The 25,897-nt window shown below is 39.1% G+C and overlaps 1 protein-coding gene across 4 annotated transcripts in view; it reads right to left on the bottom strand.

Annotated features, from left to right (window-relative positions):
- Positions 1-828: 828 nt before the first annotated feature.
- KMT2E (lysine methyltransferase 2E (inactive)) overlaps positions 829-25,897 on the bottom strand; it is a 52,211-nt gene continuing 27,142 nt past the window's right edge. For 2 of the 4 annotated variants that reach the window (XM_072327222.1, XM_072327223.1), the window contains 19 exons: positions 24,769-24,941; positions 23,663-23,701; positions 21,791-22,003; positions 20,419-20,549; positions 19,190-19,307; positions 18,926-19,035; positions 18,177-18,438; positions 16,153-16,251; positions 14,792-14,956; positions 13,769-14,077; positions 12,571-12,825; positions 12,255-12,399; positions 11,278-11,531; positions 11,089-11,145; positions 9,229-9,792; positions 6,362-6,663; positions 4,465-4,553; positions 3,989-4,080; positions 829-3,112 (listed from right to left, as the gene is read on the bottom strand). In XM_072327222.1, coding sequence (XP_072183323.1) covers positions 1,598-3,112; positions 3,989-4,080; positions 4,465-4,553; positions 6,362-6,663; positions 9,229-9,792; positions 11,089-11,145; positions 11,278-11,531; positions 12,255-12,399; positions 12,571-12,825; positions 13,769-14,077; positions 14,792-14,956; positions 16,153-16,251; positions 18,177-18,438; positions 18,926-19,035; positions 19,190-19,307; positions 20,419-20,549; positions 21,791-22,003; positions 23,663-23,701; positions 24,769-24,941 — 4,892 coding nt within the window. In that variant the 3' untranslated portion in view covers positions 829-1,597. The remainder of the gene's footprint in view (positions 3,113-3,988; positions 4,081-4,464; positions 4,554-6,361; positions 6,664-9,228; positions 9,793-11,088; positions 11,146-11,277; positions 11,532-12,254; positions 12,400-12,570; positions 12,826-13,768; positions 14,078-14,791; positions 14,957-16,152; positions 16,252-18,176; positions 18,439-18,925; positions 19,036-19,189; positions 19,308-20,418; positions 20,550-21,790; positions 22,004-23,662; positions 23,702-24,768; positions 24,942-25,897) is intronic. The other 2 variants (XM_072327224.1, XM_072327225.1) reach the window with 1 other exon arrangement.

The following is a 25,897-nucleotide window of genomic DNA, read 5'->3' as shown; positions in this document are numbered from 1 at the left end:
TTTTCTGCTGCTTTGGTTGGTAGCCGGGCAATTTGCTTCTACTGCACAGAACGCAGCATATTCCGTACCGTGTTTGTGTGTTTTGCAGAGCCAGTTACTGTTCATGGAAGCACTTAAAGTACTTTTCTGATGATTATGAGCAAATAGTTTTAAGTAAACCCAGTACTGTCTATATTGGAAGAATTACCACTTTTTCTCAGTGAGTAGGAATTGCCATTTCCCATCCTGTCCTGTGGCAGGTTTTCTGGCAGCCAGAGCAGAGGAAGGTGCACGCTGGTTTTCTTCTCTGGGTTCTGAAAGAGAGCCAGCAAGCATTTGTTCCGTTACATGAACAGAATTCAGCACACACTCACTGATGAGCTGCAGGACACTCTCATACACCGCAGTTACGCTATAAAGGTCTCGCTCCCACCATACTGCAGTAAGAGCTCCAACAGAAGCAGGAAGGCACGTACTGACCTGTGCAGGTGGTGCTGTGGTTTGTAACTAAGAACAGAACATCACCTGATAGAGCTTTACTGCACCACCCTGCTGGCATATGTTAGACACAACGCACCAGTAAGCGTGGCTTAACATCAAATAAACTGGATACTTCACCAGCGCATCCAGCATCACCTGACAGCAGACCCTGCCTGAATCCAAACAATTTTTCCTCACCTCTAAGCTCAGCAAGGGAACAAAAATCCCCCCTCCTGCACTCACTTCTACAGCCAGCTGTGCAATGACAGGAAGGCCATTAGCAGGCACCGCACAGCAGGAACAGCCGCACAGCTCCGTGCGGGCAGGGCAGCCCTCAACACACAGCACCCCTTCCGGACAAGTGGTTAAAACTGACATAATTGTGATTTATTAACATGAATTAAAATGCCCAACCAGTGCTGCAATGTGACAGTATATTAAAAAAAATTAAAGGTCATATACTGTACTACTTTCACAAAGATCACACTTTTTTTTTTTTTCTGCAAAAGAGACTTATTATATACAATACTCTATCAAATGAAAGCAGCTTTAAGCCATTTTACAAGCAAAAGAAATACAGTATTTACAGCACTCAGACATTAGAAACGGTCTATACATTAAATTACATTTTCTGCAAATAACTGATGAAACAAAAAGCCATGTCCACACCGAAACGATAAGAACTGGTATTGCATTGTTCTATCTCTATGCACACAGAACTGTCGACAGAAGAAAATGGGGGGGAAAAAAAAAAACAACGTTGTTAGTGCCATCACGTAGCCTGTGTACTTCTTTAATTACATATGTATAAAAGTAATATAGAAAACATTCACTAAATGAATTTAACTGCAACGATAAAACTTTAAAGGTTATGCAGCATCAAACCTACTGCCAGAAAAAACAGCTGGAATGTTCACTTACAAACCAAAAAGGAATAGCTAATACTGGCTGAACAGCACGGTCCGGGGAGTTTTAAAAAGCAAAAAATGGAAAGATACAATGAGAGAGCACTGGTGTTTGCTTTTATACAAAGTATCATGTACAAGCTTTAAAAAGTACCTCCCGTCGGTACATACGAAATATACACAGTTTATCTTACAGAACATTTTAAAAATGTTTAGGATTAAGGGGATCCGTTTTAATGCCACCCTGAACCGTGGTAATTGTTCTGAAAGGTGGGCGGCACCTGTGCTCTGTGAATGGGGATCTGTCCGGGCACCGGTGACGCCTGCTGCGGTCCTTGCACTGCGTGCGGGAGCGTTACTGAGCCAGGGTGCGGGCAGAACCCTGAAGCGGTGGGGGTAGCAATACTGTTTGGTCCTTGAGGTTGGATGTGGGGACCCTGACCGGGGAGTGGACAATGAGGCCCTGTTCCAGCAGGCTGATGTTGAGGTCCGGGTCCTAACGTCGTGTGGTGGGGGGCTTGCGAGGAATAGGAGGACACGCCCGTGTGAGCGCCCGAGGGAAAATGGGGGGGTCCTTGATGCGATGGGTGGTGTAACCCTTGTGCCGACGCCGGGTGGTGCCCCGAGCCTATAACGTTGGATGGGGGAGGTGGAGGGGGAGGAGGAGCAGAGTTTACAACGTGCTGGTGTTGTGCTTGCAAACCTTGGTGTCCGGCTGGAGGATGAGGAGGCTGGTGGTGGGGGATGGGGCCCGGCGGCGGAGGCGGGGGCGGCAGGTGGTGACCGGCAGCTTGAGAGTGAATGTGAGATCCGGGAGCCACTGCCACAGCGTGAACCGGGCCGACGACGTGTGCTACAGAATGCTGCTGATGGGTGCTCTGCTGCTGAACCAGGTGAGGGCCCGGAGCAGGAGGCGGCGGCGGAGGAGGAGGAGCAGCAGACGCTGAAGCCTGGTGATGAATACTGGGGGTCTGAGAGGGCAAGAAATGCCCTGCAGTTACGTGGTGTCCCGGCACTGCCTGCTGACCCGCAGAGCCAGGAAGTGCTTGATTTGGTCCAGATGAAAACACAGTCTGTTGGGGGATGCTACCCTTCAGCTGACTGTAACTCTGAAAGTTTCCAGAGGGCTGCTGGTTCTGATAGTAGGTGGAAGAAGGGGGTGGAGGAGGCGGGGGAGGTGGCGCATTGCTGTTCAAATTCTGTTGGTTGAACTGGCTGTAAGAAGCCGAGGATTGTCCTGAAGCTGTCTGAGCGAACAGCGGCCCACTGGCCTGCTGCTGATTACTGGGTTGAAGGGCTGGCGCTGCAGGATAGAAACCACGGTGCGTTTCCCTCTGGGGCGTTCCGACTTGAGGTGACTGTGGATGATGAGGTCTGTATGGAGATCCCAACTGCTGCGAGTGAGGCTTTGGTGAGAGATAACCGTGCTGCACGGGCGCGTGGGGCGTCGATGGCTTCGGGGGGTTTTCTACGTGAGGTGAAGGGGGACAGTGGAGCTTCAAAGGTGCAGAAGGCAACTTCTGTGAATGTGAAAGTTGCTCAGCAGAACTGCGCAGATGTGATTGAGATGGATGAGTCTTTGAAAGTGCTTGGACGTTATTTGTCAGCTGTTTTTGCTGCAGTTCTGATTTCGGATGATTCACACCTTCGGCCTCTGGTGCATTCGCTGCAGCGTCCCAGTGTGAATCTGCCTTCGTGGGTGTTTTTCCCAGCGATGGTGCTGAAACTACAGGACTCGGCGAAGAGGGCTAGAACAAAAAGAGTCAGGGCAAAACATTCAGAACATTTAGTTATGAAAGCACTAAAGCGAGAAGCAGCTTCTCAGAATAGTGCTCTCTGACGGCAGAAAAACATGAAGGCACGGGATGCATCTGATATATGAAAGCCTGTGACAGAAGGAAGCTCAAACTTAGCACAGGCATCATTTCTAGCAAGTACATACAAACTGTGCTCTAAAAATCAAAGACCAGAAAGTGCATTTGGAAGTAGTAACAGAAACATGGCTTGTCGGGGCAAAGCCACAATCTGTTATTTGTTAGTTTCACATTTCCAAGTCTGAAAGGAATAATTACTAATAAAACAAAGTATTTTTTCAGAGTGATTGAACATTCTAGAACTGGTAGAACACGAGCAAGCACACTGGTCGTTACAACCTGAGCTACTGCATTTCATAATGTACACAGAACTCCTGAATGGCTTTCTTCATATCGCTGCCTCTACTGAGAAGCAGCACTACTCCTGGCCTGGCAAGAGCCAGCTCCTGCTAAGGGGAGGAGTACTTCAGTCATTCCACTGCTGTCAGTTCTGCCAGTTCTTCAGCATTCCACCTGCAGAACTGTAGCAATACTGAACCCACTGACAAAACCTCTTCTGTGACTACACAAGACCACAGAGGAGCAGATATGGCTACTGAGGAAAAGAACACAGACTTTTTAGCATGCTGGAACTTCTGCACATGTTCTAACAGGCGTTTACCCACGTTAAGTAATTTAACAGAAATATCACATACATCTTCAGCTGAATAGTAAAGCATGATGGTAATGTTCTAAAAATAAACCAGAGACACATACACGTGGTTCCAATGCACACCAAGTGCACATGCACCTGCATACACACTGTATTACCTTGCTTGCTTTTGAAGGACTCCTGCACGTCTTCTGTGAAGTATCTGGGGATGGACACTCAGAAGTAGGCTCCGGATTTTCAGCATCAGGTTCTACAGACATAAATTTGAGGTTAATACTGAAGTGAGGAAAAGGAAGTTATCTTGCAAAGAACACTAAGCACTTCATATCTGACTTTAAAAGAGCTACTTGAAGTTGTTGTAAGAGATCATTCAAATATATCAGGTGTCACACAAGGTCATCTGCTTACTGACCTTCCATACATTCAGTGAAAGAATGGACCTTAAGCTGCAACTAGGAAATGAGATTTGAATGAGATGAAGGTGGGAGACTGAACATGGGACGGTGAGCATGGGCTACAGGGTGACTCTCCCCCTACAGATGAAGCAGACCCAAACACGGCATTAGAACGATTAGGGGCTACCACGGGGGAATTGGTTAGAGGTATCTACCTTCAGTGTAATAAATGAACTCACCACAGTCCTTGTCTTTCCTATGATCACTGAGAAGCAAAGCTCTATGATAACTTCGTTCTCTCACTTGTTCCACAGAGGTTGATGCAGTCCTGGAAGAGGGAAGCACATCCTAATTTACAACGATAAACCTCCATGGGCCAAATTTCAGACTATTTTTATGCAAATACTGGGGCGTGTTAAGTTGACATGGTTGGCTGCACATAAGAGCCAAATAACTCATGCTACAGAAGAAATGCCATTTGTTAGGCATTTTCTTACATTTTAAATACACCGATTTCCTGCAACCCTGTTACCTATTATAAGAAATGTCAATTCTTTTCTTCCACAGCCATGTGGAGTTAATTCTCAGCTGTCAAACCAAAAATCACATTTAAAAAACAACAGGTAGTGAGTACTGCTTCATACTCCCCGTTTGTAGAAAGCAGACTTCAAAAGCCCTATCTCTACTATAAAATAACTTGCCCTTTAGTAACAGATCCACAGCTGTGAATACTGCACAACTATAGATGGAAACTATTCAAGCTTTTGATTTATCTTACTAGACAGTAAGTAAAATGACAGCTATGCCTCTCATGATCAGTTACACACAATGTGATCGAGAACAGTAATGACAGCATTCTGTAGTTACAAACTCAATTATTCTTTTAGGCAAGATCATATGGCAGTAATCCACAACACTGCTGCAACTGAAATAAACGTTGGGGTTCAGCCCATTCCCCACATTTTTTCCTTGAAATACAATACACTGCTTTGTGCGTAATGAACTTACAGCCACTTTTCAGTGAAATACTGAAGACTGCACTTATGTTGTCTCTTCAGCTGGCTCTACAAAATCCTTCTATTCTGGAACAGCTGGAGCAATCTAAGCAGGGTGGTACTCAGTGCCTCAGCCCATGTTCATCTGCAACACTCTCAGGCCTTCACTCCAGCATAAAGAACTGCAGTGCTTATTTTGTTCCAGTAATGTTTTGGAGACAGAGTTGGCAGAAAAACTAGCTATTTTCAGGCTACCTAAGAACACAGTGGGAAAAGCTGCACGTATTGAAGCCATGCTATGTCATCCCCTTTCACATTGCATCTGTGTTTAAGGCTGTTGGAATACCTGGTGTGGAGTACAATACAGCATATTGTTTGCACACGGGGGAGCCATCCAGCCACCATAAGCAACTATGCATGTATCTCCACACACTGCCTACCTGAGCAGAAGGAACTGTTAGGTAGACTGCATGCTGTTACTGTACACTGTAAATAACAGCAAACAAGAAAAATGCATTCCAATTGGATCACTGAAAAAGGACTTCCTACTGTAAAAGCTTTTGTTCATCATCACAGATTACTCCTTTCCTTCTTCCCTACGGTACTTTTGGAAAGTTTTTAAGGTCTAAGAGAACAAATCTTCAGCCATAGATGAAGTAGCAGCAATACAAGGAAGCTAAATGCAAAGCTGAGGCCATGCTGAAAAGCAGACCCTGCTCTCTCACAGCCGTCCCAGCGCCCCCTCCATCCAGCTCCCACCTCCACACAGCTTACCAAGAACACTCTGCAGAAGGAATGCGATACCATTTCTTCATGAGTCACAACAGCCCTTAACTTATACCGCCTTATAACCTACACAACAAGGTGACCTGTCATGTTCAAGCTAACGCTTTTTTTTGCTCTTGAAAAAAACAAACCTGAATAAAAATAATTTGACATATTTTACAGATAATTTTCCATATATTCTCTTCTCCGTGAGGTATCTGCTGTATTGCTGAGGTAAGAGGTCAGACAACTGTTCTAATCCAAAAAAAGGGCTTTCTGATCAGTAATCTTATTAACAAAAACAGACTCCAACCAGAAGTGACAGAATTAAGTAAATAATGTTTCAGAACTTTTGTCCTACTGGTTTGTAACTTACCACTGAACCTCAGGCTCGTTCTTCTCACTGGAAGAAGCTTCCTTGGTTGCACTGTTGTTGCCCACGTCTTCTGGAGCTGCATTATAAACAGCAGTTGGCAGTGGTACAGGCAGGCTTGCAGCGCTATCAGTTTGCTCCCCGTTTTCACCACTGTTGTTAAACCCATCATTAGCACCACTGTTACTACTTATGTTTCCTCCACCAGCAGCATGAGGAGACACAGTAACGAGGGGAAAGTTTTCCGTCTTTGAGCCACTTTTTCTAGCTTCTCGTTGTCTCTTACGGTATTCTAGCAAGGATACCTATGGAGAAAAGATCAGAAGAAAGTTCAGTCGTTTCCTTCTTGACATTTTCAGTTGAATACATTCCCTCAGTAAGATACCATTTACTTGGTTCTAGAAGAAAACACACGGAGCTTAACAGAAGATGCTCCATCACGTTTGGAGCAAATTTACAGGGCACCAAGGTAGTAATGACTATGGAGAAGACGCAAAGAGCTGCTGCCAGGAGAAGGAGGTGTGCATTTTGCCCAGGGAAGAGGCAGAAGTTGATGTGGGTCAGAAAAGATTTGCTGCTAAATTCATACTGTTGGCCGAAGCTACAAAGTACTTTGTGGTTCCTCCTGGAACAGGGAAGAGCATTTTGGTAACGTAATGCTGAGTTTAAGAGACTGAGTCACTTTCACACTGGATCCCGCGTGAAAAATCTACTAAACTTTTGCTTCACTCTACTGCATAAATGGGGAGATTTTCTGAGCTCTTCATATGTTTTTCTTAACAAAGAATTTGGATCACGACATTCTTTTCATGATTTGATTCAAATCAGTGCCTTTACTTATCAATTCAGAAAATATTTCAGTCATCAATTTCAAGTAAAAAGTTTATTACCAAAACCAATGACACAGGAAGAGATGAGCAGTCCTACTTTACATCTGTCTGTGTGTATACTTTATGCGTATTTATGTGTGTCTACACATATACACACATACAGACGAGTTCCTATATAAATTAGAACACAAACTTTCACAGATTAAAAATCCAGAACATTAATAGATTACTTCCACTGAGAAAAACAGATTTTCACATGCTTTCATTACGTATCTTCACAATCTGAAATGCTGACATTCAGACACCTTTATGTTTTATTAAGGAAATCTGTGCCGTGGAAGTTTCAGTTCATGTCTTTCCTTCTCCTTATCAGGGAACTTGCTTGGTCCTCACTAAAAGCAGACATCCACTTCTACTCAGAGCTAGAAAGCAACAAGGCTGCTCTGTCTGCAGCCCCACATAGTTGCTTTTTATCCATTAAAAACTCATCTGTATGGCAGCATAAGAAGTCCAAACCACTTAATTCTTCCTAGGAAAAAGTCTAGGTTTAGAACTGATCTTGCTCTGAAATATTTTATACTTCCCACATCACGGGAGTGGGATACTGTGAAGATTAAAGCAAAGCTTAAATGTTAAGAACAGATGAAATCTTATCTGTGCCCACCATGTACAGAGCCATACTGAAATGGAACAAACTTGCACAGTGCTGAGAGAAGGAAACACCAGAGAGATGCTGATTTTAGGCAGAGAGTCTGTGTGCGCAAGGGAGGCAGAGGGAGAACCACAGGTTTTTCATTTGTGCATTAGTGTAGCGCAAGCACTAAGTAGTAACAGCCAGGAAAAGAATGGGCTGCCAGTAAGAGAAAGGGGTGTTAGCAATGCACCCACTGGGTGCTGCTGCAACTTGAGAAGAAATTCACTTCCCCTTCAGATAAAAGAAGCAGCTGAAGAAATTTAACAACTCCCACATTCAGTTGGCTTTGCAAAACAGCAGGAATACAGAATGGGAACTACAGAACTTGTCAGGGTCAGGACCATGCGAGAACATGGCTGCTACCTTGTTTCAGTTATATCTGGGTACCAAGAGAGGTAAAGCAACTTGCGACAGTAGTCATGGGTCACTCCCATGCAAGATGCTCCCAGGGAAGTCCCAGGGGACATGATGGGACCAAAACACCCCACTGGACACAAATGTATATACACACACAGACAAAACTCACCTCCAGTCCCTCAACTATTACTTTCATGAAGAACATAATTCAACAAATTCTACTGACTTTTATGAGACGGACTCAGTAACTACCCCGTTGGAAACCATTACTTCCAACATCTCTCAACCTTTCTGTATGGAGTCAAGGAGTTTTAACCTGACAATAGTCAGGATATTCACACAGGCTTAACTTCCAACTTTATTTCCAGCTGACCACAGTGAAAGATGTAACCTACAGGGGCTGTTGAGGAGAACAGCAATTCTCTGTTGTGATTGTCTACCAAAGCAAGTGCTTTATAGAAGAAGAAATTAAGATAAAGGACTTGTATGGATTTGTGTGTGCTTGTAACAGTGAAAGAAAGATACTGCAAGTACATGAGCATCAGAGTTCTGAAGCATTAGAATCATAAACCTGCTAGTGCAACTTGTAATAATTCACAGAGATGTTCCTTGTACCTGATTTAAGATGGCACTATTCTGACTGAACATTTTAATTCGTGGTAGCACAAGTAACTGGTTTTAAACCTGAAGAGCAGTTATTTATTGAGTAACTCATTTATGACTCGTATGAAATAACATGAAGTAAAAATGAAAATAATTACGTTTTTATATATTACTTTGAAAATCTGAATTTACTAATGGATGTATGCAACGTTCCTTTTTCCTTGTCTTGGGTTCTCCTGAATAATATCTACATTAAATAAAAATTAGCCATATTTATATATGTATATATTATTTTTTTTAATTACTAATGCTTCTTTCTGCTATAGAAAAGTATGTAAGAGATGCAGCCTATGTGAGAGAGACAAAATGATTCTTAAAATTATAACCTTTTTCTTCTGTGGAGGATTCTGGGGTGTGCAATTCCCATCCATCAAGTTGTCATTATTGACAGTCCTTCCAAAGCCAGATGCAATTCCATCTTCTGAAGTACAAAAAACAGATGCTTCCATGAACATGCCTCTAGCATCGTCTTGAATCAGGCACTTTGACTCACTTATTCTGAATCCACCTCCTACCTCCAACTGATGTGAAGGGGTCAAGTCCCTCAAATTAGAATTCATTGAGAAATTTACACCTGTCCTGTCGGGACTTTTTACCCAGGAAGAATAAATTGTGCCCCGTCCACAATGAGCAGTTTCTAATTGGCTGCTTGAGTCAGTCCTATCATGTGTAGGGGCTTCCAGGTTTTTATGCAGTGTGCTTTGCTCAATTACTTCGAGTCCCAGCTGGAGTTCTGACACAGATTCCATTTCTCCTGTGCACTGCCTTGTCACATCAGTTCTATTTCTTGGACTGGAATATCCAATAGTCTTTATTTCCTGCAGGCCCATTTCTGTCAGGTTGGAATTTCTGAAAGAATTCAGTGCTAGAATTGATGCTCTGTCATATCCCTGTATGAAAAATAAAACAAGAAAATGTAAATTATTTTTCCATATTGCAATTGTGGAGTAAAATCATTCTGACATTCATCTATGCCTTTAGATGAAATTAAGGACTTTGCAGTACTGTGTGTTTAAGAAACAGCTGTGTAGCCAAATATTTTTTTCTACTACTGCTATTAAGAGGATTTTAAATTAAAAAAATATAGATACACATTAGCCCACATCAAAATAATGCTTATGACTGGAAACAGAAGAAGAGCTTCAACAGGAGCAAGTCGCTGGTTACAAAGGACTTCCTGAACTTAAACATAAAACAGATCCTTGGTATCAAAACATTTACTTCAAGAAAAAAAGGATGGTGAGGGGGAAGCTTTTCCAGGGCACTGAAGAATTTTAAGACCATACTAAATCCATGGTTCTGCAAAGGAAAAAATATGAGAACCTAGAGAAACTGACTTCAGTATTTCTTATAATTGTACTAATCGTAAGAAGCTCTGCACATTCCCCAGCCTAGAATTATCCTTACTAAATTGACCTGTTTTAAGGCTTTACAATCCTTCTGCAACACAAAATTCTGAAGTAAAATTCCTCTTTTTGAGTCAGCTAGATGCTGAAATACTCAGTTACATTAGTTTGAAAGTAGCTGTTGAATTCAATCAACAGTAATGACTACATGAAAAAATTTGTGTTTCAATGTTTGTTAACATTTTGACCTAAAAATAATTAAGTTTTCTACATACATATGTACTCAGCCCACAGGAAAAAAAGTATCTGGATCATGCATTTGCACCAGAAGTGAAACTCTCCAGAAATAACCACTTGAACATTTTATTACCTGTTCCTTTCAGGTGCTATTAAGTTCACGGATCATCATAGTTATGTAAATTTGGTAGCTGTCACACAGCTCAAGCTCCACACTGCTGTGGAACTTTCATTTTACAGACAGAAACATCCCTGCAGTTGTTCTCCTATCTATAAACCAAGTCGCCCTCTAGTGGTTCGACCACACGGCTTATTCCTGTGCAACAGAGCACACCATCATGCAGGGATATTCCAGACACGTCTGTAGCGCTCAGTGTACCCCCGATAATCCACCACAACCATAATATTTATCCTTCTGTGCTCTTTCACTCTAAGCAAAATTAGGCTCAGCGTTTAAGAAACACTGATAAAAAGGAGAATGTTAATTTAAACTTAGATACAGCCAGAAAAGCTCAAGTGTTGTTTTTCCTTACTCATCTGTTATGCCACTGATATACAAATGAAATTAAGAAAACATTCAGAGGTTTTAGCAACTATCCTTACCTCTTGACTGTAAGCTCGCCTTTTTATTTCTGGGGAACTGTCAGGTGAGGAAATATTCTAGATGAACAGAAAAAATGGAAAGTCAATCTAACTGTTAGCAAAGAAAGATGTAAGACACCCCCTTGTAACAGGACCACAAACACTGATTTAAACAACAATAAAGAATCTGAAATGCATTATAAATCTCACCTCAAAGTGCATGGTATTTCCATGTATGCATGGAGTTACAGGAGTAACTGGTGAATAAATGGGTTTGTAACCATTTCTACAAGCTTCATCCTCTGTTTTTACCCTCGGAGGAGTAGCAAACATCAATGGCTCTGAGGCAGCAGCATCAGCATGAGTTGGTGTGGCATATGGAGAAGGAGTAGGTGTAGAGGTTTCTGAGAATGCAGACTCCAACAGCTGGTACAGTCTTCGTTTTTTTAGAGGTGTTGTTAGATCTGCATTAAAATTAGGAAAAAAAAGCTAGAGATACAGCTACAGCAATCCCTGTTAATTGCTCAATGCAATAAAATTATGAATTCCACTTCAAACATTACTATGACAAATTCCTTGCAGGCAGAATTCCTGAAGAATAATTAACAAGAAGCAGAGATCAATATTTTTTTATTTACCTTTTTTTTTTTTGTTGCTAAGATAATGGGAAGAACTGTTTACATTTCCAAACAAATGTTCACCTAAGAAGTGGAAATTTAAGGGATCATCTAATATGTTCCATACCCTTAAGAAATTGTGCTTTGCCTCTCGCATGTTTCCATTTCCTGTTACTCCTGAAAAGCTGACTAACTTTCCCACATGCAATGGGGCCACTGAATTTAAAAGTACATCTAACCCTAACAGCACGTACAATTAATCTGTAATCTGAGCTCATACTTCCTGATATCTGGACTCAAAACCATTAGCCTTTTTGCTGACCGAATGTCCACATCTACTATGAGAAATGGTTGCTACTTATTTAGTATCAACTGCACATTAAAGAAAAGGAGAAAATAAAACCATTATTTAACCGAGCTTTTCTTTCCAACAACCATTCAAAAGGCAAAACATCAGGAAATGGGAAATATTGTTGGGATTTAATCAGTTCATTGCTTTAAATAACTTCAGTCCTCCACTTCTACCTAATCTGACACAACTTGTGTGAATTTTATTAGTGAAATCTTCACCTGTTAAGGAACAGCTGTCATTCAGTAATAAAGGGCTTTTATTTTCACCGTTGATGGCTGGACTTCTAGATCCCTCCAGCGACGGGGAATTAAATCTATCAATCACTGTTGAGTTTTCTTCTTCCAAAGCCTGCTTCAACCAACGCTGTAATAAAGTAAGTTCAAATCAGTGACTTAACAATTTAAAGATACACACTGAAATGTGTATTACAAATCATTTGCCAAGCAGCTTTTCTCTGCTGGAATTCATGCTAGCAAATAAAGACTTATTTTTAAGTAATAACGCATGGGGAACCATAATGAAGAGAAGCATTACCTTCTTACAAGAGCCAGTCATGTTTTCCACAGGTTCTTTTTTCCTCCTCTTCTCTGAAAGGAATGGTGAAGTGAAACGAATATAGTGCTTCGGAGTAGAGTACACATGTGGGCTGTAAGTGAGACCTGGTAGAGAATTCAGTTGAGTAGCCAGAACTTCAGGGTCGGTGGTTATACGCAGAGGCCTTTCTGAAACAGTGTCTGTAGGCTTCCCCGTCTTATCACTCTTTTCACTTAACCATTCATTTACCAAGTGCTACATAAGGAGAAAAATAATAATAATAAAAAAGAATAAGTGTTTTTTGAACGTTTTCATGAGTAGCTTTCAAACAGATTTTAGTCTTATTATTCACCTAGTCATCCATCACACAAATCAGAAAACGATTAATTTCCAGGCTACAAACTGAAGAATACAAATATTCCTTGCATATGAGAATGAGAACATGAAGAAAGTTTTGGTTAACTGGTTAACGGTAGGAATCAGTATAGAACAGTGCAACATAAGAGGTTTTATTGTTTTTCTGTTTCTGAAAACAGGCCAGTATATCTTAGTTCCTATTAACAGGGAACAACAACTAAAGCGATTGAACTCAAGTATTTCAAATACTCGTATGCAAGTTTAAGAGATTCACACTGAAATTCTTTATGTTGTTTTCAAAGCAATCAGCTCTAATCATACTCTGCAATGCACAGACTGGAAGATAAAACCTGTTTTCTTAGTTGTAAGATGGATGGTTTTAAACTTTTATGAGCATTACTAGGAGAAGAGACATCTCAGAAATACTGAAAGCTCATTATTTCCTTTGAGATATTATGTTTACTGCCAGTAAGATAACCTTATAAACCATACAAGGAATAGAAGAAGTAAAGCTGACCAATTTCTTCCCCCCTCCCCTTGAAATTAACAGTTTTACTTATAGTTTGTATATTTACACACACACAAAATCCAGTCCATTTAGAAAGTGCTGTCTTTAGAAAACATTTGTTTCAAAACTGTTCTGAAAGCTGTATTAAAAACTCAACATCTAAATGGATGCAATGCAGTATTTGTAAATTGTAATTAATATCAGTGAGTGGCTGTCTAATTTAAAAAAAAATATTAAAAATAACACATAGTTTAAGATACAGAAGCAGCTGTCTATAATCTTTTAAAAACATTTAAAGACCATCCTCCTCTCCCCACCCTTTAGGAGACATACCTTCTTCGTTTTAGGATACTTAGTGGGACATTTATTAAGTGCTGGAGCTTCTGTTTCGGTAACCATTTCAGTAACAACAGTTTCTGTTTCTGGCTCAGCCACCAGTGCAGCATTCTCAGTTTCATTATGTTGTGACGTTACTTCCACATCAGGAGAAGATGGCTGAATATCTGAACACATGCTCACAGTTCTGTGCCGTCTACGCTGTTGTCCAATATGAGTTCTGCTTCGAGAGAAGCTTTTTCTCTGTTTAGCTCTATTAACCTTGGCTGGAGTAGGCTTAGTGACAGCTTCTTCCTTTGCTGGTTCCTGGTACAAAACACCAATCTAGTAAATGGATCTAACACATGTAAAGCTACATATCTTTTCTTAAAAGGAATTAGCAGTTCACTCTTAATATGTCTTTATTACATGCCTTTATATCATTTTCTATTTTTACAACTGAAATACTTCATAGTTATTATCTCTATCTTTCTTCAAGGCAGGCTGTTAGACTTCTTATACTTTCCTCCCAATGTTCTGGCAGTGTTACATCAGGTAATTCACACAGACCAGTCACTGGCCAGACCACCACAGGTTTCTCTAACTGCTACATATCATTCATTCATCTGTGGGCTAGAAATCAGCAACTTACATAAGAATATCTTTCAATTCAATAGATTTTCTAATTTATAGTGGACTGATACAGTTTACTAATGTATCATTTAGTAATGTTGTAAGATAATTAACAGCAAAAGCTGACAGACCAACCCAAACTGAGAATCTGTATGAACATCTACAAGGCCAGAAGTGTACTAGTAACTTGCAACAAGAGAGTAAAGAAGATCTGTTCTGAACAGCCTATTGACAAAGCATGTCTTTTCCCACTGGTTACAGAAGACGTCTAATGAAAACCATCTCCTGTGCCTAGAATGAGCATCTGTTAACACTCCCCCAGAATCTCTGTGTGTGGTTCAATATCCAAACAGATAAATAATGCCATGTTAAAAAGCTAGCCTTAAAATAAAGTTTCAGATAAACTACCTGAATAAATTCAGTGTCATTGAGAATCTGTGGTTCCTTGCATTCTGATTTAACCTCAGTTTTTGCTGTGCTGATCCTTTCCAAAGCCTGTTCTCTTCTTTTTTCTCTTTTTTCTAGTCTGGCAAAAGCTTGCAAGATAGCTTCCATTTTCCGTTCTTCTCTTGTCTGATGGATATAACAATAATCATCATCACATTTCAGTCAATCTTTCACATATGTAAATAATGTGACTTTTTCCTTCAGATCATGTACAATGTATGTTGACATGCAGATCAATTTCAGCAAAAGCCCAAAGGAAAGGGAGATGTTAGAGAAACTGCAATTACTGCAGACTTACGAAGAACTGATCGCATTCTCATCAACCCTGACAAACAGGAAGAGTCCTGCTTCAGATTTAAGAACTTGCTAAAAATAATCGTTATTACTATATTACTAGCCTATAAGCATATAATCATAACACACTATTGGCTCACTTACTCGCCTGTATAAATAACAGTGAATCACTCATGACTAGAAAGATTAAATACCAGTACATATACAGAATAAACGCAGTAAAAAATTTCATTATCCTCTGACTCAATTTTCTAAGTGCCACAAACTACATAAAAATTGACAACCAGCATCCAAGAATCACTACTTCAAAATAAGATAACGTGACATCAACCACAAAGTTACAGTTTCTGTCAGACCATAATTCAAGTCCTAGCCCTTTTACAGAGGTAAAACTCTATCTGAGCACTGCTTAAGACAGTACAGATGCTGTAGAATTTGGCTGGTTCTATTAAAAACTTTAATTATTTTGAAGGCCTGCAGCTCAACAGCAGCACGCTGAGAGCAGCACACTGAGAGCAACGTGTGTTTGTCTCAAGCAAAGAATGCCCATAAGCATACTGCTCACATGAGTGAATGAGCAGCCCAGTCTCGCTTTTGCCACTTCTGTTTGACTGGTGGAACACAGGCACATTTATTCACAATCTTCACGATGGAGCTAAAAGAATAATCTCTATCCATAGTGCTATTTATAAAAGAGCTATTAAAATAAAGTGCAATAACAAAGAGCGAAGAAAATAAAACCTATTTCTACAGACGTCTTTTTTTTTTTTTTTTAAGGCAATAAGAGGTTATATATACACACATTTGAAGGTAAAAGCAGATTTTTATCAGAAAGCAATGATAAAGCCACATGAAATGCTCTCACTCAAATAGCAAGCCTTGAATTTTAAGCTGAAGTTTACGTAAGGATCTGTCTTCATATATACTTAGATTCTAGAAGCCTACAGAAAGCAGCAATTAGCATGGGAAGAGCAGGTGTCACTGAGCCTTAGTGACAACTTTAGGCAGCTACTTGCTTCCCAACTTACCATCTTCCTTTTCCTCTCTGCAATCTGCTCCTCTGATTCCATTTCTACTTCATTGCTAATGGGAGTTTTTTCTTCTATATCATCAATAAAATCTGGCTCCTGAAAGATGGAAATGACTGCTTTATAGAAGCTCCGCTACTCCTGCAAACTAGGGAAAACTACAAGCTACACAAAACTAAGAATCCTCAGATCACAACTTCAAAAGTAAGCAAGCCAATAAATGAAGACAAAAATGTAAGAATGCTAAGATCCACTCGTGCCTTTGCATAAACCTATAAACATAACCATCTGACTACATCTTTTTCCATCTGAGCTTATGACGTATGTATCTTTTTTCTTAAGCATACTGATTTTAATGTTGGGGTCCCGTGCCCACCCATCCACCCCTGAACAAAATCATCCAAATTAAATCTCCAAACCAACAGAGGCTTTTGGGCAATAACACTGCCCACTGAACTAGTCAGTTCTTAGTCAGTTAAAGAATTAGGAAGCTTTATATTAAACATCCATTAGTGAAATGCAATGCATACTGTCATGCCAAAAGAGATGTTAAAGTAATTGCACAGGATTTTTTCTTAGCTCAGAAGTGTATTCCCTTGAAGTGACATTCTTCATTCACAACCTCACCATACTGTCTAATGACATGTCTATGACAGTGCCATGCCCTAGAGAAATATGTATGTTAGCTAACTACTACTGGCCTTGTGGTTTCAGACAAAACAAGCAGTAACTTTAAGAGTCTTCTGTTCGTTATTTCTACACACAATTTTACCTTTTGACTAAATGATTACATAATATTAATATAAATATACTTCCAAGACAAATATTTTTCCCATATGCTTTCTTTTACCTTAACGATATATACTTCATGAGAGGAAAAAATGTATTAATTGACTGGCTTCTATATTAAGATATGTTTAACAGCTTTATTCTTTTCACAACGCTTAGTGTTTAAGTTCAGTTTGGAAAAACATTCACCTCCTGTGTTTGCCCTGTATAGGCACTTTGTATTACCACAGAAGCCCAGGAGACGGCTCCAAATACCAGTTATCATTTGCTTAAAAACAGCAACAACAACAACAAAAAAATCACGTGAGACTGGAAGGTTTATTTAGTGCCTTTGCGACCTTTCCTTTTCTTTCCTTATTCTTTTTTCCTTTAAACAGTCACATGCCATGCCTTCTGGACTTCCAAGCATTTTAAAACAATGTAAATATGTTCCTGTCACTGTTAATACCTTCACTCCTACTGGCATTAAAAAATAAGAAGTTCAAAGCATCTCCCTCCTAGAACAAAAACGACCTCCCTCAATGTAAAATATCATCAACAAGCCATCACACTCAAAGAAAGTTTAAATTGTACCTTCCCTTTAAAAACAAAGGTAGTTACCAAGGTAACCATCTCCTCATGTGAAGACTTCACTATCTGCTCTGCAAAACTTTATCACTTGCTTATTTAATGATCTCTCTCAATAGTTCCTTCATCCTGACAGATCTTAAAATTGCCTACCATGGTACTACCAGCTAACTTTACCACACTTAGTTCAGAACACACCTTCCTCCCAACCCTCCAATCTCTATTTAGATTTCTAACCAGCTTACAAGAAAATAGAAGAAGCAAAACTCAGTATTCTGGGCTGAAGTTTGATTTGTTACAGAAGCAGCACTATTCACTGCTACACTTAATAGACTGAATTTCTTAGTAACGTGGCTTGTTGGTTGGCTGAATTTCAAGAAGGACTGGGAATTCCTGAAAACATGACACGAGTCTTTTACATTAGAGATCCATACAGAAATTCAGGGGAAAAAGTGTACAGTTACAACAGACAAGGGAACCAAAATGTTTTAATCCAACCAAACGTTAAGGAAAACTGGAAACGGTATGAAAGCCCTAAACACTTTGTTCATCACTTTCTAATAAATCCATATCCCCCTTTTCCAGCTACTCAATAAAATTCCTTTAGTAACCACTAAGGAGACTATTTGCATTTCAAAGCTGTTTTGTTATCCTTTTTGTGTCCATACCTGGTTATTGGAAATGGACAGCCTGAGGGGAGAGAGCTTCCTCTGTTTATTATCTGCGATTTTCATTTTGGTGGCTGCTCCTTCACAGTCCAATGTGATGTTCTGATTTTGAGTCTCCTTTTCTCTTGAAACATCTTTCTCTTTCTTTCCCTTTTTCCTTCTGGTTTCATATCCAGTGTTGATGTTTTCTGTAGGCTCAGAACGTCTGAGAACTGGACATTCGGGGTTTTCTTTGAGGCAAGCACAGTCCACTTTGTATTTACTACAAGGAAAAAGAATGCAAGCAAACATATTTTGATCAGGTTGTAAAACAATGGTACTTTACAACATTATGTCACGTAAATGGTAAAGTTCACATTAAACATCAGCTTTGATGTGAACTAAGTATATTAAGATCAGTTGACTCAAGCTTTCACCAAGATATACTAGAAAGTTCTTTATTGCTGTAAAGACAGTAAGCAATTTACAAAATAAATGCTGGGGAAACCCAGACACACATACTGCTCAGCCAAGCTGACTTTATCAGCAGACCACAGAAAAGCATTAGTTTTGTGCAGTAAGATGAGAACTAAATGGACTGCTTCCAGACTTAAGCGCACATACAGAATTACTTGGAACACCCAAGTACAAAATCACATTACTAAAGCATGCAAGAAAAAAATACATATATAAAAAGCGAAGTCCCCCTGAATACATCACAACTCAATAAGCATTTTATGTATTTTGGAATGACACGCCCACATACTTACCAATTTCCATAATCAAAATCAAATGCTATAGTAATCTCTGCTCCTTTTGGAATGTTATGGATGGAGTAAATGTAAAGATGAATCGTTCCATCTTCAATTACATGCCTCACCTACAGATAAGAGAACATTACTTTATCATACTGAATTAAAAATAGAGAAATAAACTGCATAGAAATAAGTGTGTGAATTGTCAGTTGGAAAACCACAAAAAGAAAAGATCATCTAAGTAAACAAAAGCTAATTTAACTTCATGTAAATGCTCACCTCTGCATTTGGGGTACATGAACGCCGGATGAATCGAGCTTCATTTCCAAAAGTCCTTGCATCAACACACATTTCTAACCCGTGAAACTTGGAATAAAATAAAACAAATGGGTATGGCCTAAAAAACAGACAAGAAAACCAGACTGTTACCCTTTTAAAGGACCGTAAATACAACCCACTTTTTACATTAGTTATTTTTGTATCATGACATTGTCAAGATGCACAGAATTTGTGGATTAATCTGCGAACGATCCATTTGTATTTGTTCCCATTAGAATAATGAAGCTTCATTCTCCAACTGTATCCTTGGAATGTTGAAAGTTCGAGTTGCAGGCCTGAATGCAACATTCTGCATAGGATTTAAAGGAAGGAATAGCAACAGAGCAAGCACAAAACATGGAAGACACAAAGCTAAGATTCTTCGGTGTACTTAATAAACTTTTTTTTTTTTTTTATAACAAGTTTTAAATTGAAACTCCAGTAAAAATGTAGGTGCCTCAAAGAGCTGACTCCAAAAAAAACCACCAAAGATGAAACAAAACCCCATCCCTGCCTAATTCCCATAGTACCACTTGGCATTCAACCTTCTTGAGGAACGTGGACATCTAAATGCTCTGCCAAGATGTATTTCTGCTACTGCAGATACCTGGGAAGCCTTCCACTTTTACTGAGCAAAAGATCTACAATCGCTCTTCTCCAACAGCCCTCTTGCAATGTTTCGTTACCAGGGTGTCCCTGCATTTAATGGTAGGGGTGAAAGCAGTTCAGAAGAAAGAAGCAGTTGTGTATTTGCATTTCTCTGAAACACACAAACTAGAGAACTGTGACAGTAAAAAGGGCCAAGTTGAACCATGTCCAGTTCTGTTCTTGGCCTGACAGAATGAACATCTCTCTCTCAAAAGAAAGCCTTTACCATTACTTTCTGAATTATTTTAGGACAGCAGAACCTGTCAGCCTCTGGTTTACACTGCACAACTCCCAAATAAGAATACAAGAATCCTCTAACAAGCTAGGAACAAAAAAAGAGGAAAATAACTCCTGAAAAAAAGTTGCAGTGATGCTCAGAGGAGAAAGGGGGAAAACCAGATATCAGCTGCAATTATTTTTCACCACACAACAGTAAAATGCAAGACACCACAGGTAACTGAGATCCCCTTACATCTTTGGTACAAGTCCGGCACAACAGTGTTTTAGTAGTTACCTTATTAAAACATTTGGAATAAACCAACCTTTTAAAGAAATATCCATTAGCTTCAAATTGTTCTCTCAGCATGAACTTTCCTCTGTATTCAATAATAAGTGCGTCAGGAGGCAAGTCTTTGGCAGCTTTTAAAATTTTCTTGTTTTTTTGCACGTAACTCTACAAAGACAGAAGTTAATTTATTAATTTCATTTTCTTTCATTCTTCTATTATTATTATTAACAGCAGATTATACTTTCTCAACTATTAAACAACACTACTCCCTTCTTGCTATTAAACCTGCAGACTAATTCAATCAGAATGTCTTGTTCCCCTACTGATGCAACTGGTTATGAACTGCAATTCAAGGAATGTCATTGCCCTGTATTGTGGTATGGTCAGAAAACAACACACTGATGTTCTCACTTCAAATATCATAACCCTCAGTACACTTAGCTCCCAGAAGTACATGCTGAATTTCTGCATACTGCTTTCAAAAGGCTTCAATTCCTTCAGTCAAAACAAAAACATGCAGATATACAAGGACATTCATTATTCATTCAAGAAAAAACAGAACAGGAAAATATCAAAATAATCAAGAAACCTAGAAAAGCTTGCAAATTTATTATACTTATTTCCATACCTTTAGATGAAAGGATGGCTTTTAATTAAAAACTGATACATACCCTGACAATTAGTGAACTCACACCTCTCAAAACTGTCACCGCCAATCAAAAAGGAAGTAGCCTCTATGTAGGAAAAAGGCTCTGTAAGCAGGGATATTCCTCTAAGGAGGCTGTCCCATATGCCATGATCGTCTTTGAGGAAAAGAAGCAAAGATGCTTCTATTAATCTGCCACAGTAACTACTCCTTGAGATTTCTGCTACAAAATGCTAAGGTCTATTACACGGCTCCGATTTTAAGCTGCTAAGTAACTGATGTCAAGGACAAAAAAAAAAAACACTACACACAATGCACAATCTCTTCATAAACTAGAAATTACATGATCACAAGAGTCAAACACCAGTCGTGATACCAACTACTGTCAGAAACACCCCTTGTGAACTAGTAAGTTATGTTCAAACCTGAATACCTAAAAATTCAGAACTGACTTACCACATCTTATGAAAAACACAGACTGTTAACATGCTGATGTACAGAGCAGAGAAAAAAGTAACTCTGATGTTTATTCCTACTCTTATCATACCTGACAGTCCTCGCACATCAGAGAAACAGAAGCAGAAAAGTTTACTGTGTAATTATCTCCACAAAAAAAGTATTTTTAATCACAATTCATGTTTCAGGCTTAATAAAGCATCTTAACTATCAAAACTGATATGCAAATATAAACACAAGTGGCTAATTTGGTCATAGCACAAATACAGAGCAAACAATAACAGAACATGGCACAGCTCCTCACCTCTACTGGAGGTTTGAAAATCAGATTGCTGGTGCTGACTTCTTTCTTGTCATTTCCATTGCCTAATCTCAAAGCTATTTTTTGTGCCTCCCTCTGAACACCCTCACTGTACTGGTTATTATTCGCTTCTTCGTAACGATCCATCCATGCTTTGATTTTAGTTTCCCATCCAAAGTTTGAACTGTCAGTAGGATCAATCTCTGGAGCTGAGCCCTGTAAATTAAGTAAGCAATCACTTATTACAAGGTAAGAAAAAACAATTTGCGAAAGACATGTTCCCACTAGTACACTTAACAAAATAAGTCTATAGCATGCTACAAAATGAAGGGTAAAGGTATGCCATTCATTTGTTTATATGCAGCCTTGTTCTTTGTTGTACCTATGAAAATTGAGACCCATCATAACTGTACTTCATATGCATGATCCCCTTTACTATACAAAGAGGAAGTACAGTTTGTAGAAAGTCCAGTTTAAAGTTCTGAGTTACTTAAAAGCATTTCAGTGAATTCAATAGCATTGCATTTGCCCTTTAAAAACTGCACCATTTCATAAACATTGCCCAACTTCAGGAATACATTCCTCTTAAATAGTGAGTCTAGTTTTAGTGGGACAAGGATGAAGAGTGACACTGTCTCCGCCCGCAACTGCGCTGCAATATGAGTGCAGGAACTGAGATTAAATCTCTCTCTACTCAATTTTTATGAACGTATGCAAACCAGCCTCCATTCCATTACACACAGATCCGACATCCCCCTTTCAGCTTCAAGGCTTTGTCACATTTTTCTGCTTCGCACTTAGCCAAACTTTACAAAACCTACCACTAATACATTAAGGTGCACAGACTGTAAACTAGTGTTAGAAGCTTAGCACCAATCATTTTTCTCCCCTTGCCTGTGCCTCACTAAACATTTATTTCCCCTGCAGCACTCTGGGTCCTTTCACTTTTAAAGAAAGTACCATTGTACCTCCAGACCTCACAAACAGCAGCCAGGCTGCAGCCAACCAGTGCTCCTTACGGACAGCAGCAGCCAACGCTCCCTTTTCTATCCACCTGAGCAGAGACACTATTAAACATTAATAAAACAGCAAGTAGTTCAGCAGTTTAATTTACCTGTTACTGATTATATTTACTTCGTGCATTGAAGGAACCATACATATAAACAGCATAAAAAAAGTGATGTAAGAAAACTATGAAAAAAAACAAAAGCAACAGAACCATACAAACACCACATTCAAAAACAAACAAAAAAGAGATTTTGTTCTCTGATTTCCTGATTTTGTCTTGATATCTGCAAGTCACAGCCGTATCTCTGAAGCCTCGGTTGTGTCCTACTTACTGATATTTATCTCAAGGATGAATGAATTGTGGAAAATACCTAGCTTTCACACTATGCATATTTTTCTCCCACATAAAACTATGTATGTTGTAACATTTAAATCTTAGAAAGCAGACATGCCAAGCACCATTCCTTTAACTACACCAGCCCTAGCAAGTAGTGTCCCATCAGATGGATACACCTCATGTATGACAGAGCAGAACTGCTAACTTAACTCTTAAGAGTGGAGCTACTAAGTTCAAATGAGATGTACGCTCAAGTTTATTCTCTTGCATATAGCATAGATGTGCCCTAAACATTTCATTGATTCTTGAGAACCAAATATTCTAAAGAAAAAAGAAACTACACTACTTTGCTTAAATCCATAGAAAAGATGAGCTTTTCATCTCAGCTTAAAATTATCATGATAATCATACAATAACTTAATTAGAGCAGTTTAGTACTTAAGTATTATAAAGCATCAAGAGCACATGTGCAGCTATGCATTAATTAATGTACAATTAAGGTTTGAAATGAAACAAAACAATCACATTACCTTTACTCTTGAAGATTTTCTGGATCCTTCTCGAAATGCCTGAAAAAAGGTTATATATTTATTTTCTTATGTAGCAATACACAATCTCTTACTGAATTCAAAACCAATTAACTAATTAACTCTTTTTCACTGCAGACTACTCTCAATAAAACATGCAAGAAGACACAGAAGTTACAATGAAATTGCAGGAAGGTAGCAGCTCGTCTCCAATAAAACATAATAAAAACTAAAATCATCATTTCAAACTAAAAGTGCATCAGATTTTGGTTCTAGTAGGCCATGCACCTACTCCACCTGCCTCTCCTATTACAGCATAACTTTCTACAGTTTCACAATGCAAGAAGGAACAGCTCTAGAATTACTTATTGAACAGCTCCATACTTAGCAGGAAAGTGTGTGAATAGTCCAAATACTTTACTGCACTGGTAGTGGAAAGAGGTGAGCAGGAAACAGTTGTCAGAGATAACCTATAAAACTATTTTTCCTTCTAAAACCTGATTTCATTATTTAGATAATCTCATACTATGTTGGGAGATAAAAACATGACAATATGCTGCAGTAAATCTATGTTCAGAACCTTTCACTCGAAAGGCAACACGTACTTAAGATCTCCAAAAGGATGCCAGTAACCATTTTTCACTTCTGAAGGACAGAATTCTCATCTAAGCCAGTGAAATTTAACCACAGGAAGCAACTTACTATTTTAGGAAATGTCACTTTACTCCTTCACACAGAGAAGATGTTGTTCATATCTAAACAGTACTGTCTCGATACACTCTTTACCAAATTTTGGTTACCTGAAGCCTGCTCTGCCCCCTCTCCAGCAATATTAAGTGGTGCAGCAAAATGCAATTCCTCCTTACAAATTCTGTCTCAATTATAAAATTCAACCACCTAGTACATCTTTCTCTGAATTTATGGGGGAGCAACAAGCAGGGAAGACTATTTCACGTACTGCAACTGAGCATGACATTTCAATGTAAGTCCAGGTAATACTGTATCATTAGTAACAACGGTGTAAATTTTAAAAGCAGTGTCTATTGATAAGAGTTGTCACACAGCCATAATTTGTAACAGTTACAAAAAGAGAAATCAGATTTGCTTACTTTTTTACATTTTGCTATGTTCTGCTCTTTCTCCCCACTTTTTTTCCTCTTCTTATCGTTGACCTTTGTAACTCTTGGAGAAGCTATTGTAAATGTAGTTGGTGTATGCTGAAAAGCAGTATACAGTTCCACAGGAACTTCATCACCACTCTCTGTTGCGCTGGTATCCCCATCTTTAAAGATACAACAATAGTTTATGAGCAATCAGAAAGAACATTAACTAGTTACTCTACTACTCTAAAATTTAAAAGCATTAACTGTCAACTACTTCAAAGTACCTGTATGCAAAATTTACTAAGAGCTGTAACAGCATGAAAATGAATAACCTGTGTGAAGTTTGTGATCAGCAGGCATTTGCCATGCCAGGTAAGAAAAAAAACCACACTAATTCAACTTTTTAAACGTAATTACTATATGGCATTTCATTTTAAACAGCATTAGTATTGAACAACAACAACAAAAAAGAGGCAAAAAATTATTCATCAACTCATTCATCTATATATACCAGGCCTGTACTTGTAATATGGCTCCAAGATTCTCTTGGATGATGGCAGTTTAAAAGGGATGACAATAATTACCTGTCCAGCATTTCTTTTGCAATCCTATTTAACTAGTCATGTCCAGATGGAATTTTTACTGCTAAGTGTCCTTTTCAAGGTAAGTATGTCAACGTGGCTGAGAGCCTTTTCTCTTAACAAAATTCCCCAACAGTAACACACTACTACCCCCCACAAGGAGAACTGGTATCCCTATTTTGCTTGTTAAAACAAGATTGTACACAAACTGATGCAAATCTTCATCATGCTGTTCACAAGAAGACCCAAAAGCTGAAGAATGAAATTTAGCACACATCATCATTTATGTCAGGTAAATACATTTCCTGACCTTAAACAGGATTACCCTAGATCTGTCACAATGAAAAGCTATCAAGTGTGGAGAGGATTGGCAGGGAGATGGTACAGATAGAAAACTGCAAGTGCTTAGTACAGACTTCCCACATTTTAGCAGCTTTTCAAATATTCAGCCTTTGTTAAATCATTTCACACTAAGCAAGGCTTTTTGAAGCTGCATAGAAGGCTTAAGAAATACTTAATAAAAGAGCAGAGAAAACAGTCTTTCTGAGATTAAA

Source organism: Excalfactoria chinensis, chromosome 1 (genome assembly GCF_039878825.1).
Source record: "Excalfactoria chinensis isolate bCotChi1 chromosome 1, bCotChi1.hap2, whole genome shotgun sequence".
NCBI classification, from domain to species: domain Eukaryota; kingdom Metazoa; phylum Chordata; class Aves; order Galliformes; family Phasianidae; genus Excalfactoria; species Excalfactoria chinensis.
The sequence above is the reverse complement of the archived record's forward strand: the minus strand, read 5'-3'. Positions and strand labels throughout refer to the sequence as shown.